General features: G+C 36.3%; 1 protein-coding gene across 1 annotated transcript; it reads left to right on the forward strand.

The window, feature by feature from the left end:
• The first annotated feature begins 15,305 nt into the window (after positions 1–15,305).
• Positions 15,306–16,253, forward strand: LOC114397049. Its single transcript, XM_028359180.1, has one exon. It carries the CDS (start codon positions 15,306–15,308, stop codon positions 16,251–16,253), a length of 948 nt encoding a protein of 315 aa, XP_028214981.1.
• Positions 16,254–16,523: the final 270 nt, after the last annotated feature.

Genomic DNA, 16,523 nt, shown 5'->3' on the forward strand with positions numbered 1-16,523 from the left:
GTTTGGGTAACCAATTAAAGAATTAATGCATAAAATATGTTAGGTTGGTACAAGGGCAAACATACCATACGTAATAGTAACAGTGGACTCGAAAGTTCAAGTATCAAACCCAAAGGACCAGTTGTATTTCCAATTAGTCAAGTTTATTAAACTAACAGTAGGGATGATTAAAAAAAGAATTTAAATAATTTTATGGTTTTGGTTTTTATAATAAAGCAAATAAATAAATATAAAGAGAGATTGAGTTGTAATAAGGGTTTCTAGGGGTTATGACTCACTAGTACCGATTTTTTCCCAATCCTAGTTCTAATGAAATTCCTTCCCTAGTTAATTACCGATTCCCAAAATCAACTAAAGCCTTTGATCAAGGTTAGAAGATGTTCTTTGCCTTATATCATATCATGCAATTTGGTGCAAAACATTCTCTACTTAGATCTACCAATTACATGTAGATGATCACTATTATGCAATTGATTGAGTATTAGAATGAATGGTTCCAAATAAACATTAAAATAAGGAAGATAATTACTTGACATAAAAAGAATGAGGAATTTCATTAAGAATAAGGAGAGAAGTGCATTTAGACAGTTACATAATAATCCCCGACTAGGGGGACTAGCCACTTATGATCAAAGCAAAACTAGCAATCTTATAAAAAGTGTGTAGAAGAAAGCTTCATGATGATGAATCAAGTAGTTTTGATGATGACAAAAATCCCAAAAGAATGATTTCAAGATTGAGTCAACAAGTTCAAGATCAAGTTTAATTTCAAGATTCATTAGAAGAAATCAAGAAGATTCAAGATTCAAGAGAAGTTGATTTCAAGATTCAAGAAAAGACATCAAGAAGAATCAAGATTCAAGAGAAGATGAATTCAAGATTCAAGAGAAGAAATCAAGAAGCAACAAGTCAAGACTTCACAAGGGAAGTATTGAAAAGGATTGTTCAAAAACCAAACATAGCACAGTTTTGTTTTACAAAAAAAATTTCTCAAATTTTTCTAAGTTACCAGAGTATTTACTCTTTGGTAATCATTACCAGTTTCCTGTAATCGATTACCAGTGATAAAATTTGATTTCAAAAAGTTTTTAACTGAATTTGCAACGTTCCAAATGTTTTTTAAATGGTGTAATCAATTACAATATATTGGTAATTGATTACCAGTGTATCTGAACGTTGAAATTCAAATTCAATTGTGAAGAGTCACATCTTTTCATAAAATGCATTGTGTAATCGATTACATGATTATGGTAATCGATTACCAGTGACAAATTTTGAATAAAAGGTCAAGAGATGTAGCTCTTGACATGATTTTCTCAAGGTTATAACTCTTCCAATGGTTTTCTTAACCAGACATGAAGAGTCTATAAAAGCAAGACCTTGACTTGCATTCATAACAACTTCTTGAACAAATTTTGAGAAACCTTTACAACCTTTATGATTCTTTAAGAATTCTTTCCTACTCATCTTTCTTCTTCTTCCTTTGTCAAAAAGCTTTCTAAGTTTTCTGTTTTCCAAACCTTGTTCTTCTGCAAGTGAAAATTCTGTAGAAAACAAAAGTGTGCTATATCTTTTCATTCTCTTCTCCCTTTGCCAAAAAGAATTCAACAAGGACTAATCACCTGAATTCTTTTTGTGTCTCTCTTCTCCCTTTTCCAAAAGAATAGAGGGACTAACCGCTTGAATTCTTTTGTGTATCCCTTCTCCCTTTCCAAAAGAATTTAAAGGACTAACCACCTGAGAATTCTTTTGATTCTTCCCTTTCCCTTAAACAAAAGATTTCAAAGGACTAATCGCCTGAGATATCTTTTGTTTCCCCTTACAAAGATTCAAAGGACTAACCGCCTGAGAATTCTTTGTCTTAACACATTGGAGGGTACATCCTTTGTGGTACAAGTAGAGGGTACATCTACTTGGGTTGTTGTAACTAAGAACAAGAGAGGGTACATCTCTTGTGGATCAGTTCAAGTGGAGGATACATCCACTTGGTTGTTCAAAGAGAGCAAGGGAGGGTACATCCCTTGTCGATCTTTGCTTGTAAAGGATTTTACAAGGTTGAAAGAAATCTCAAGAACCGGTGGTTGCTTGGGGACTGGATGTAGGCATGGATTGTTGCCGAACCAGTATAAAATTCTTGTGTTTGTCTTCTTCTTCCCTACACTCTTTAATTTCCATTGTGCACTTTAATTATCGCTTTTACTTTTGGTTAAATTTCTATTCCTGTTCTTTACTTTCTTAACTTAGTAGTAAAAGCCCAATTAAATCTAGTAACATTAAGAAGGATAAGTTTTTAATTAGTAAAGGCTCATTAATAATTAATTCAACCCCCCCCCCCTTCTTAATTATTTAGAGGCCACTTGATCCAACAAAGTGAACATAGACATACCAATAGGCGAGAATGATTATCACGATTCGTCCTAGTGGTGTTGTCCATGCTTTTCAGCTCTCAAAAGCCCTCAAGGTTATCTCAAATTTGTAGAAAGATAAGAATAAAACTCTAGAATCCCCTTTTTACAAAGACAAAAATCTTCATATATAGCTTCCAAAAGATAATTGCACGAAAAGGCTCAGTACAATTGTGGTGAATCCACCACGGTCGTGGTCAAAAGTGACACTAAAGCCTTGGGCCATTATGGATTGACTATGACCCTCTTGATTGACCACAACCCTCATGAATTGATCCCTCTTAGTTGACCATGGCTCTCATGAGTTGACCATGACCCTCATGATTTGACCACAGCCGTTGTCGGATCTTTACACTATTTTGGAGGGTTGTTATCACTTTATTGTGGTCATGCTGATTACCACGATCGTGGTCAATATACTGTGACCATGATCAAGTGTAGAGTCTTTAAATCATCATAAATTTATGTTATTTCCAAATCTTTCACTCAATTGAGTGATTGTGTTTCTTTAATACAAAACTAGTGTCCAAATATGAGTTTTGCCAAGAAAATGCATGTAAAATGGCACAAAAACTCATACAAAATATCACTCAAAAAGTAGTTTATTGAGAAGTAAAACGTCTAACACACCTTTACCCTTGGCACAAAGGCTAGACCACACTTAACCTAAGAAATAGACACAATGACCTAGTTGTAAAGCATCTTAGACCTTACATAAGGAACCATTATGAAGAAATGGAAGGAACTAGTTAAGAAACTCATTCTAAAGTCTATGCAAGTAATGAAGGAATAATATGCAGTAAGCCTAAGTTGAATCAATGGTAACCTAGTTTCCTAATGACTAAAACCTTAAGAAAAAAGTATGCTTTGGATGACATTGATAAAGAGGATTTGAAACCTAAGGGCTAGACTTGAGCAAGGTGACAAGGGAATACAATTCCCCAACCAAGGACGTCATAGAGATGTTATATGTAGCAAGAGTCCTTAGGAAGGGATTCCTTAGTATGTCCTACCTTTAGGAAAATTATTAGATTAAGGAAGCCAACCTAGACCGAAGGTCCAATTTAAGGTTTTGGTTTGAACAAGGAAGAGAAATATAGAGATGGAAACATTTATCTATTAGATTTTTCTAAACTTGGTAGTCACCAAACTAACCTAGGCAAGAGGCAAAGCCCTTTCCATAGTCAAGACTAGCTTAGAAGGCCATTAGTAAAATATATCTAATGCCGAGATAAAGGGGTGAAACAAAGGAAAGTTATGCCCTTAAGAAACCCCACAATGAGTATTTAAGAGTTTACAGTAATGATTGGTCATAACAAAGAAAGGTTGTAGCAAATATCCATCTAACAAGGTATGTCAATAAGGTTACGAGACTAGTTTATTTAGGATCTTAAACAATCAATTAAAATAATTGAAGTGTAATCTTTTGGGGAATAGTCAAAGAGTGAAACATAAAATATGATGGAATGTTATCAAGTCAAAGGAACCCCTAAAGAAATAATCCATTAGGACATTGAAGGAAGTTAGGTTTCTATTTTTTAGGATGAAATCTATTAAGGAGGAAATAAATTTTAGCATCCTCTATTTTGAGGAATATGAATGTTTCCACGGTTAAGAATGCCTATAGGTATAATTAATTATTTTTTCCTTATCTTACAGGAATAAAACAATAGGACCTAAGTGTGGGACATTGAGACCCAAGAAGAGTTAGAGGCTTACCAACCCACATGTAACTGTTGGGAAGATTTGACAAATTCTATTAAAATAAGGAAACACAAATGATTGAAGGAGAAGAAAGATATCACACATAATTTTTAAGTTTATAGGGAATAACAAAATTTACAATGAAAGGGTTCAAAGCACTCTCTAAACTCTCTAAATAATGAATACATAGCTCTTTATAAAGAAGATAATAGCTAACTATCTAACTGAAAATGGTTACAACAGAAAACAGAAAACAATTACAGTTACAACACATCCTATGTTAATTAACAACCATATTGGATGCTCTCTTCTAATGACTAAACGCTCCACCGGATCATAAAAGATTGGATAACCTATTCAGAAGACATAAGACCAGACGACCACTGTCGTCCACCCTATCTTTATTGTCTATTGTCCAACAATCAATAATCTCCACCTTGGTTCAATAACATTTTTGAATTACAAGTAACTCAGTTCATTTCCAACAATCTACGTTAAGTAGATACAAATAATGCATGAAGTTGCTTCTTGGAACAGACTTCATGAACATATCAATTGAGTTCTCCCTCGTATCAACTTTCTAGAATTCAACCCTTTTCTCAAAATGGATGAAGTGGTATCTAATGTAAATCTGCTTAGTCCTCTCATGATGGACTTGATCCTTGTCTAAAAAAATTACACTCGATCTATCACAGAAAATGATAGCCTTTTTCCTGTGGAAACCGTGGATTACTAATCAGACTCTTAAGCCAGATTCCTTCCTTTGTTGCTTTTGCCAGAGCCATGTGCGTTGCCTCTGTAGTGGATAAAGCCACTATGGGCTGAAGTGTTTCCTTCCAACTGACAAAAGAGTTGCCTATAGAGAATGTGTACCCAGTCATAGGTCTGCTTGCATCCAAATCTATAACATATTCATAATGTAAGTAACCAGTTAGAGCACAAGACATGTCTACATGGTAGACGAGTCCAATATTAGTTGTACCCTCAAGGAACCTGAGTACATATTTCACAACTTGCCAATGTTTCTTCCCATGATTACCCATATACTTATTCATTACATTGGCTACTTGTGCTAGTCCAGTCTGGTGCATACCATAGCATACATGAGACTACCTACAACACTTGCATGAGGAACATGATTCATGCGTTCCTTCTTTGATTCTGATTGAGTAGTATTGAGTTTAGATAGACAAATGTACGTTGTTAGAGGAATACATACTAGTTTTGCGGCTGCCATCCCAAAAATGATTCAACACTTTCTGAATGTATTCCTTCTGACATAGAGAAAGCTTCTTCTAGATTCAATCCCTCATGATCTCCATGCCCATAATCTTTTCAGCAACTCCTATTTCCTTCATCTCAAAAGTGGACTATCGTCCAATGATGTACAAAACTTATTTTTCAATGAAAACCTTGTGTATAGATTGTATCGATAATGGACTTTGAAATACTTTGATAAGCTAAAGAAGAACAGTAAAAATACTTTGTTTTATACAGATTCACTCAACTTGATCTATGTCTAGTTCTCCTTTACCAATCAACAAAGGGTTCCATTAATCAAACTTAATTATAAAAAGTATTTTTTCCTGCCACTTTTGGCTTACAAGTATTCTCAAGGCCAATACTAGCACAACACTTAGACTCCCCCTGAATCTAAGAATACTCAAGTATTGTTTTGTCACTAGGCCACTCCTAACTTTCACAAACAAAAGTTTGATATAGAATCAAATATTATTTACAACACTCAACGAGTAAATTTACAATGAAGTTATAATCTCTCACAAGTACCTTGTATATCACGAAGAATGGACTCTCTTAACTCAGTGTGTTTCTCAACAAATGTTTTTCTTTTATCTTCCTTTTCGATTTGTGTTCTTCATCGTTCTTCAATCCTTGATGTCATATTTAGGTAGACAGAAGCTTGTAATTGTGAAGAGTATCTTCAAGATAGAATAATATGACTGTTGTGTAGATTGATCCTGTTTCCTGAAATAAACAGATATTGTACGTTTTTGTTTGATAGGATAAGAACTTTCCATATCTATCACTCATAACTTAATAGTGTCATTTAGACTTATAAATGGAAATATAAGATTGATTCATAGATACATTCCTTTTAAAAAATAATATAAATTGGCATAAATGGACAATTCAAATAAAATGCACATTCCAATCGGTGTTTGGATGACCTGGATCAATACTTCCTGCTTCTAGTAGATGAGGTATCCACTAATGGATAAGTCTCACCTAGTGTTGCTTCTAGTCATCAAACCTGTTGACGTACATGTAACAGAATGGTTAATATAAATTTATACCGTTGTTTTCATCAAAACCTTAAGAGATGTCTGGGTCGTCCAATGTCTAATAATCTCCCCCTTATTGATGATGAAAAACTATATAAATTTTGAGCAATGAATATAGCATGTATTTATCAAAATAGTTTCAGTATGAATGACAATATATCATAATGCTATGTGTGGTGGCTTTCAGCTCCCTTTATGTCTAATATACTTATGCATGGGTGGATTTAACTGTAAACACAAATATATTGGACTCTTTTGAAACAATTTATTGTATTAATTGCCTGGTGTTTACATAACTAATTGTTTCATATACTTCTCCCTCTTTTGTCATTAGCAAAAAACAATGGGTTTGAAGGTGAAAGAAGTGATGGAGGACATCATTGCTGATCTTGAGAGGGTGGTGGTGGTGGTGGTTGGGATGGTGGTGATGAAAAATATGATGGAACTCACAAACCAAGAAAGGGGGTGAATTGGTTTCTATATCAAATCAAACTTAAAAAAACCAGAGTTAAAAAAAAACTTCTTTTCCGAGGATCGTATCACAAACTTTTGATAAACCAATATTCAATCAATCACCCTTAACACAAAATCTTTGTTAAAGTTCTTTCTTAAAAAGATATTTTCTTTAACCTTCAGTAAATTGATCAAGACTAGAATAAGAAAGAAAGATAAGATCAAGAGAACATGTACACCAATTTTTATACCGGTTCATTCTCTATGTCTAGAGAAGCTAATCCAATTATCTAATCCAACCCAAATTAGATTTTCACTATGCATATAGAATTCTTACAAGCAATCAAAATCAATCTCAATTCCTACCCAGAAAAAGAGACTAAGGAACCCAACCCTAGGGTCCTTTGTGAATAAGAGCCTAAGAGAAACTTACCCTTAGCCCAAACTAGAAAAACTGATTCTAGCATGCCTTCAGAAATTCATGTATATGCTAACAATATGTAAAACACAAAAAATTGAATCAAGGAGAGACACAACCTGATCAATCATATGCAAGAACCTTGCTTGAGTGAATGAGTGTCTTCTTGAACTCAAGAGAAATTCACAACTCACTTTTTACCATAAGATCTTCAAAAACAAAGTTTAGAAGTTGTGAGTCACACACTTTTCTAAGCACTTAATCTTCTCTCTTCCTTTCACTTATTTCATTTTGCACACATTTGTACTCAAAGTGAGAACACTAGGTGGTTATTTATAGAGAAAACAAGTATAATTGTTTGTAATCGATTAAATAGTCAATGTAATCAATTATTTCGAAGTAATCGATTATATTATCATTTCAATCAATTAAAGTATTTTTCCCAATATCTGAGAAACTTTCAGGAACAATGTAATCTATTAAAATGTTCTTGATCACTTATGGGAACACTTTAAACAAAGAAGTAATCAATTACGGTTATTTGGTAATCGATTAAAGCAAAGACTCAAGAAAAACCAGTCATTGTCTCAACTAAACTGTGTAATCGATTACAGTTAACTTGTAATCTATTAAACCAAAACGAGAATCTCTCTGCAAGCTACAAACATTGTGTAGTCGATTATGATCAACCTTGTAATTTATTAAAATAGAGAGTTTTATGCACTGAAGAAGTTTCTAACTTTAGAAACAATCTTTTTTCCTCTTTATGATGATGCATGATGTACATATGGAAATATAAAGACTAAGATGCAACAAACAATACAATAATCAATACAAATGCTGCTCAAAGAGTTGGACATGCAAAAGACAAAACTTCTTCAAGCTCCAAGGCTTAGTCTTCATGTTTCTCCCCCTATCTCTAACAGGTGATGGAATATAATAGTGAGTAGGTGGTGGGGGAAGTGTTTGGGGAATAGCTATTTGTGGTGGAGAGTCAAGGCTAAGTATTTGTGATTGGGTAAAGGATGGAAGAGTGGATGGAATGCTTACTGGTGGTTGAGGTTGGACGGGTGGAAGAGGTGTTTTCACAGGAGTTTGTCATGGTGAGCAGAGAAAAAGATTAGGGTTTCAGTGAGGTTTTCTTGAGAAAAATCATGAGAATTCTTGCAAAGATAGTGAAGATAGATTGTAGCCCTGATTTGAAGGAGTTTATAAGGAATGTGGGCGGTTTCTCTAGGCTCTTAAAAAGTAATTAAGAGGCCTATTACTCAGGGATAACTCAACAGTAAAAATGCAATGTTTTGATAAGGTGTAGAGTTTTCAATATATCCCTCGTCCACTCGTAGTCATCCAATCATGTATGTATATATGTATGGCCATTGGATGATGTGTCCTCTGAATGCAGAGTGTAACTTGTGAGGCATTTAGACATTAATCATTCATTTACTAAGGTCATTCCAAGTTGATCACTTAACAGAATCAACCTTTCTTCAGTAAAAGGTTTTGTAAAAATTTCAGCAAGCTGACCATCAGTGGGTGCAAACTATAGTTTCACTATTCCCTTCTAAACATGGTATTTTAGAAAATGATGCTTACTTTCTATATTCTTAGCTCGTAAATATAGAGTAGGGTTTTTAGAGATGCTTATTGCAGCTTTATTATCATAGTAGATAGGGAATTTTTTTCTTTCATATATACTATAGTCTTCTAATTGATTTTTTATCTATATCAGTTGAGTACAACAATTTGATGCTGATATATATTTTGCTTTTTCGGTGGATAGTGATACTAATCATTGCTTCTTGCTGATCTAAGTGACTAGGTTTCCACCAATGAGATGACAACTTTGACTAGTGCTTCTTCTTGCAAGTTTGTCACCAGAATAGTTGGCATCACATCAATTGATCAATCTAAATTCCTTATTTTGCTTAAAGTAAAGACCAAGATTGGAAGTTCCAATTAAATTCTAAATATTCTTTTGACAACAATTAAGTGAACTTCCCTTGGGTCTTATTGGAATCTAGCACATAGTCCAACACTGAAGAATATGTCAGGTCTAGATGCAATTATATATAGTAAGGATCCATTCATCGCTCTGTATTGTGAGTTGTCCACTTTGTTGGATTCCTCGTCAAGTCCAAGACATGTTGGATGCATATAAGTCTTCATTTCTTTTGCATCTTCTATATTAAACTTCTTGAGAAGTTCCTTGACATACTTGATTTGATGGATATAGACCCTAGTGTTGGTTTATTTTATCTGTAGTCCTAAGAAGAACTTTAGCTCTCCTATCATACTCATTTTGAATTCAACCTGGATTAGCTTAGAAAATTCCTCCCAGAGAGGTTCATTAGTAACACCAAATATAATGTCGTCCACTTAAATTTGAAATAATATAAATTAGGAGTCATAGTTCTTTTGGAACAAATTTGTATCCATTTTTGCACTTTCAAAGCCATTATTTAAAAGAAATGAAATAAGACGTTCATATCAAGCACTAGGGGCTTGTTTAAGACCATAAAATGTTTTATTGAGTTTAAAAACATGGTGTGGAAAAGTGTTACTCTCAAACCCAGAGGGTTGTTCTACATAGACTTCCTCTTGTATCAATCCATTGAGGAATGCACTTTTTATGTCTATTTGTTATAGCCTCATTTTTGGATAAGCTGTAAATGAGAGTTAAATGCGTATTACCTCTAGATGAGCAACATGAAAAAAGGTTTCTATATAATCTATACCTTCTTGTTTTGAGTAACCCTTGGCAACCAATCATGCCATGTTTCTCACAACATTACCTGCCTCGTCGAGCTTGTTCCTGAAGACCCACTACTTTCTTTCCTTGTGGTAGTTTGTTAGTCGCCTTATACGACTAACTTTTGTATAGAAATCATTTTCCAAAACTTGTATAGTTCCCCAATTTATCTTTATTTTGTAGTGATTTTTGTAAATAAATTTTGTTTTATGGATAAAGCTGTCTCTAGAATATGTCCATTGGATTTAATGATGAAAAATGTGTAATGAAAAAGAGGCTAAGTCATGAAGTATCAAAAGTGACAGTTGAGCTTAGCTCAACAGTTGGACTAAGCATGCATCCACCGCTAAGCGCAGCTTCAGTGCGCTTAGCGCGAAGGAGAATCTAGCAGGGCATCAGCATCAAGCCCGCGCGCTAAGCGCGAAGGTGGCGCTAAGCGCAACGTCGTGATTTCAGAGCCTATTTAAAGCCTGTCTTGTGCAGAATTAGGGTATAATGCCCAGGGCACAGAATTGCACAGACACCACAGTGCCTACTTCGGGAAAAGAGCTCTAGAGGCAGTAAGAGGGGCAGCTTTTGTAGAGATACCTTAGGTATTGTAAGCTAAACACCCTAGTTGGGGATTTCTAATGAACAACTGATGTAAATACCTAATATCTAATTGATTATGTTTTCTGTGTTCAATGCTTCCTTCAATGTTTAATGTTTGTATGCTTTTGGTCTGATCATCCATTTGTGTGTATAGTTAGGTGACTTTAGCATTGGGAAATGTACTGTTACCTTAGAACTTAATTGAAGCAGAATCGAAACTTAGTCTTACAAGAGGGATCTGCGGATTAAGTTTTGGTTTTAATTGTGTTGTTACAATAATGTTGTTTAGTCTAGGCCTAGTCTTACAAGAGGGATCTGCGGATGAAGCTTAGGCTAAATTAGGCTAAACTTTCGTAAGCTGCTTGAGTTGAGTCTAGTCTTACAAGAGGGATCTGCGGATGAAACTCAGTTTAAGTTAGTCTAAACCTAAGAGGGTTGTGTCAATTGGGCTTAGTCCAACAAGAGGGATATGAGGACGAAGCTTGGATTGATTCGGTCTGACGAGGGATCGAGGTTTAGTAATTTAGGCTACAGCATAGAACACAAGAGCCTGATTGATTAGAGAAATATATTTATATGCATCAGCTTGTTTGTTAGAAAGACCCAACAATTTCTGCCTACTGTTGTCACTTTTACTTACCTTGCTTTTTATAGTTTTTAGCATAAAAGTTAGTTTAAATTTTGTTTGAAATTATCAATCATACATGTTCTCTCAACAATGCTTCATTTCTGAACTTAATTCAGGTAAACATTAGTTCCCTGTGTTCGATACTCGGATTCATCCGTTTTAATTTTTAAATACTTGACGATCCGGTGTGCTTTCCGGCAAACCGAATTTCCCTTGAATATATTTGAACAAAGAAAAAGTGGAACAAAAAACAACCGCAGGGAAAATCCAACATAGTTCTACAAGCTTCCAGACATCATTTTTCAGGAATTGTTCAAGTTCCTCTTACATGGTTTTACTTAGTTCTCATCTTCCATTGCATCATCAATATGCTTGGCTTATACTTTTGAAATGAGAGTTATGTAACCTTGGTGAATGAGAGATCCTCTTGTCTGGACTTTGGTTGAGGGATATCCAATGATTTGACTCTCTGGACGGTTCTTCCTTATAACTCATCCAGTTGGTTCTCTTTCTTCTTAAGATCGTGTTGTTACTTGATTGGATGTGTTTGTTCCTGTAGATTGTTCTACCAGTGGTCGAATGCCTTCATCTAGTCTTATATCTGCAAAGGATTCATCAAGATATGATATTTTTGTGTTAGGCTTTGTGTCATTAAATCTTACATGAATAGCTTCTTCCATAACTGAGGTTCTAGAGTTGTAAACTCTATATGCCTTGGATGTTTCAGAGTACCCAAGTAAGGTTCCATTATCAGACTTAGAGCCAAACTTTCCCAAGTTGTCCTTAGTGTTAAGAATGAAACACTGGCATCCAAAAGGATATATATATGAAATGATGGGTTTTCGTTCTTTCCATAGTTCATTAGGAGTCATTTTTAGAATGGGTCTTATATAGATTATGTTCTACAAATAACAGGCAATATTAACTGCTTCAACCCATAAGTGTTTAGGTGTAGAGTTGTCATTAAGCATGGTTATGGCCATTTATTGCAATGATATATTCTTTCTCTCAACTACACCATTTTGTTGTGGTGTTCAAGCAGTAGAGAAGTTATAAAGAATTCCATTTTCTTCACAAAATAGATGAAAGTTCTCATTTTCAAACTCTCCACCATGATCACTTCTTATTGAAGTAAGGCATACTCCCTTTTCATTTTGAATCCTTTTATAGAATTTAAAGAAGATCTCTAAGGAATTATTCTTGTGAGCAAGGAACATAACCCATGTCCATCTTGAGTAGTCATCCATTACTACCAGACTATATCTCTTTCGACTGACAGAGGTTGTTCTAGTTGGACCAAACAAATTGATATGTAATAATTCAAGTGGTCTTTAGGTGGAAATAGAGTTTTTGCTTGAGAAGGAGGTTTTAATTTGTTTCCTCTCCTGACATGCTTCACAAAGTAAATCAACTTTGTATGACATTCTTGGTAAACCTCTCACAAGGTCATGTCTTTGCAGTTTTACGATTAACCTCAAGCTTGCATGTCCAAGTTTTTCGTGCCATACCCAGTGCCAAACCCTAATTTCGTTCAGGGATTATCATTCACTGATGTTTTGATTCTCACTAGCCGAACTGCATTGTTCGACACCAGTTACTGTACAAGATGAAAGATTGTTCAATGTTTTGATTAAAAATGCGAAAGATACCAAAAGAAGGGACAAAAGGGTCTTTTTTCTGAGTTTCTGGGACCCTGGCTCGCCCAGGCTAGCCTCTGGCTCGCCTGGGCCCCCAAGTTACTTCAGCCTAAAGGGACTAGCTTGCCTGGGCGAGCTGCCATGGTCCCAAATGCCATTTTTTCCTGTAAATAGGCGTGAAGGGGGGTTGAGGAAGGGGTTCCAGCATTCAGCATTGAGAGAAATTGAGAGAAATAAGGGAGAAGAAGAAGAAATAAGAGAAAACAAAGCCAAGGCGCTGCCAAATCGCGACTGTAATCAATCTCTTCATCGTTCTTGGTTTGGTGTTCTTCGTTCGTCATTCGGTTAGTTTTGTTTTTAAGATTTGAATGTGGTTTATGCACCCTTAGGGGTTCCCTTTGTTGTTTTGTGCATATTCATCTCCTTCTTCTATCATCGGTAATCTCTTTTCTTTTGTAAAGTTTAATCTTAACCGATCATTGGCGTTGTGAGTCATCTTTTAAAAAGATTGAAAGTTAATAAACAAAACCGAGATAAAACCAACATATAACTGAATTTTTGTCCATCAAAGCCACTTGAGATCGTTCAAGGTCCAACACCTTAACGCCCTTTTTTTCAGTAACAAAAATGAATCTTTCGAAAGTCTAAAACCAATTCAACACACAATTTTCTCGCTTTAAAAAACTATGTAGGTTTAAATTCCTCATCGCACCTAAGGATACGTAGGAGCAAGGGAAATCCCCTTGTCGACCCCAAAAAAATAAAAATAAAAACATAAAAAGGGAAAAACAAATAATCTTGAAGTCACGTTACGCACATTGGATTAAAGGTTGTCATCTCTTGTGACGGGCATATGGGGTGCTAATACCTTCCCCGTGCGTAAACAACTCCCGACCCTTATTTTCAAAATCCGCAGACCTCTTTTTGGTTTTTCTAACATTTTCCTCGAATAAACGTTGGTGGAGACTCCCGCATGTTTTCCTTTTTGGAAGACATTCTTTTTATTTTGCCTCGCCCTCCTGCTGAAGGGTAGGTTGCGACAAATGGCGACTCCACTGGGGACTTGTTAGAGAGTTAGGCCATTCGATCAATGTGCAATGTTTTTTCGTGACTTCTTCTTTATTTATGTTCCCTTTTCTCTTTTATCTTTTGTTTTACCCTTATTTGTATATAACCCTTGCTGTGTTACTGTGTTTTTGTGTGTATATCTATCTATTATATTCGTAGTTAGGAATATTTGTTTGTTCTATGCACGCATGACACCTACACCTTTGCATACACATTGAGGTATTAGGCCCTATACCCGGGTCTATGTGAGACATAGGAAGTGGAGGTCGATCTGTGGTCATGCTGGGTCTCCGACTCGCTTGATAACAGTGAAGCCTCATCTAAAGTTATCCTCTTTTGATGATATGTTGTCGCTGGTAGTCCCTGTCACCATAATGTTGTTATCAAAGAGGATGATATCTCTAGAAGCCTTGAAAGTTACATACAACTACCCTTGGGGGTTATCACCAGATAGCAAACTTTTGATCCCTTCCATTAGGATTCTAAACTAGGGACACAAAACAAACTCACTATGTCTTGTTTGCTTGATCTAGTCATGCATATCTTTATACGTCGTAATAGTATACATCATTCCTGTGTTTACCATTTTTTTTAAGTTCACACCCGATATTTCGCATTAAGTCATTATGTTATCATGCTCATTCGTCTAGCATGTTTCTTTGTGCTACTAACCACATACCTTCTGTTGTCATTAGTCATTATGTTCACTCATGCATACTCCCCCGTGTCGTTACCCATGCCTTGCATTCCTTTTTGTCGTCAAAGTCACAAAGAAGCATGAAAGTCTACACCACTTTCTTAATTGCATGCATTGGGTACCATGGTAATAACTGCAAATAAACCATGATGCCCAATGCATGGTGGATAGGAAAAGATGGTCTTTCGAGCGTCTTGTGCCGGTTGATAAATATGTTTGTCATGCATAGCATAACCATGCCCTAATGCATTCATCATATCTCCTCTATGATAGGGTGTTGAAGTATTGGTCGTCAAAAATTTTCGTTCTCGCAAACATGGGGTCGGACCAAGCGCCTTCCTTTAAAAAGAGGTTCTATCATGTCAAAGTCAAGAATCTAAAACTAGCCAACTTTCGAGAACTAGGGTAGCGGATGGATCAATTTTGACGTCAAGCCTTCAGCAAGGCATATGGGAAAATCTGGGATCTAGCAATGATAGAAGTGTCCGTTGAAGCCATCGCATCCCTCACTCAATACTACGACCAATCACTCAGATGATTCACTTTCGGGGACTTTCAGTTGGCACCAACCATAGAAGAGTTTGAAGGGATCTCAGGATGTCCACTAGGGGGAAGGAAACCATAGTTCTTTTCTGGATTCTATCCTTCTATGGCAAGAATAGCAAAAGTGGTCAAGATCTCAGAACAAGAGCTAGACCAAGTGAAGCAAAATAGGAATGGGATGGTAGGGATACCAAGGAAGCGCTTAGAGGAGAAGGCAAAAGCTTTGGCAAATCAAGGGGAGTGGACCTCGTTCATTGACATATTAGCACTGTTGGTGTTTGGGACTATACTATTTCCGAATGTAGACGGGCTAGTGGATCTAGCAGCGATCGACGCCTTTCTTGCTTATCGCCACAGCAAGGAAAGCCCGGTCATCGCTGCTTTGGCGGATGCATATGATACATTCGACTTGAGGTGCGAGAAGAGTAGTGCGAGAATTGTCTATTGTACGCCTGCTCTTTATGTATGGTTGGTATCCCACGTTTTTCATCATGAAGGTAGACCTGTTTGTCCCCTACAAGGTCATCATGTGTGTTCCAAAAAGGGTAAAGCAAATTGGGAAGAACTCTTGGCAGGCATGACAAAAGCGTCCATTAGTTGGTTCCCACGGTGGAAAGAAGGAGAGGCAGGAGTGTTATGCTCATGTGAAGGATTCCCAAATGTCCCTTTGATGGGGACGAGAGGTTGTATTAACTATAATCCCATGTTGGCCATAAGACAGTTAGGCTACCCTATGAGAGGTGCACCATCGGAGAAAGTCATCACACCTTTCATCACGGGAGGCTTCAATGAAGCTAATGCAAAGATACTTCAGAAAATCTCTAAAGCATGGAATAGAGTGGGAAGAAAAGATAAGGAGCTTAGAGGAAGTAGCAATGACGTCATCAACGGCTATCACAAGTGGTTGAAGTCTAGAACACAAGGGATAACTTGGCTCCCAAAGCTAAAAAGTTTAAGTAGGAAAGAGGCTGAAATTCCTGAGGAAAGTGAAAAAGTGCAGGCTTTGAAGGCAGAGCTCGAAGGTGAAAGAGAAGTTGAAGACGACAGTCACTAGGGTCAGGAAAGAGTGTGATAAGCTGAAAGATATCAACCTGACCACAATTGAAGCGATAGAGCGGGAAACAAAAAGGGTCCGAAAGAAAGAATGAAGCAAGAACAAGTTCCGAAGGGCTCTGTGGGGTAGCAGTAACGAGCTCAAGATTAGAAGGGCCGGCAGGGATGAATCAAGGATGGAAAGCATGGCGTTAGAGGATAAGTTAAAAGCTTGTCAGAGGTTGAAGAGAAGTTTGGTAGAACAATTGAGCAAAATAGAAGAGAATATGTT

The sequence above is a fragment of the Glycine soja genome, chromosome 18 (genome assembly GCF_004193775.1).
Source record: "Glycine soja cultivar W05 chromosome 18, ASM419377v2, whole genome shotgun sequence".
Lineage (NCBI taxonomy): Eukaryota > Viridiplantae > Streptophyta > Magnoliopsida > Fabales > Fabaceae > Glycine > Glycine soja.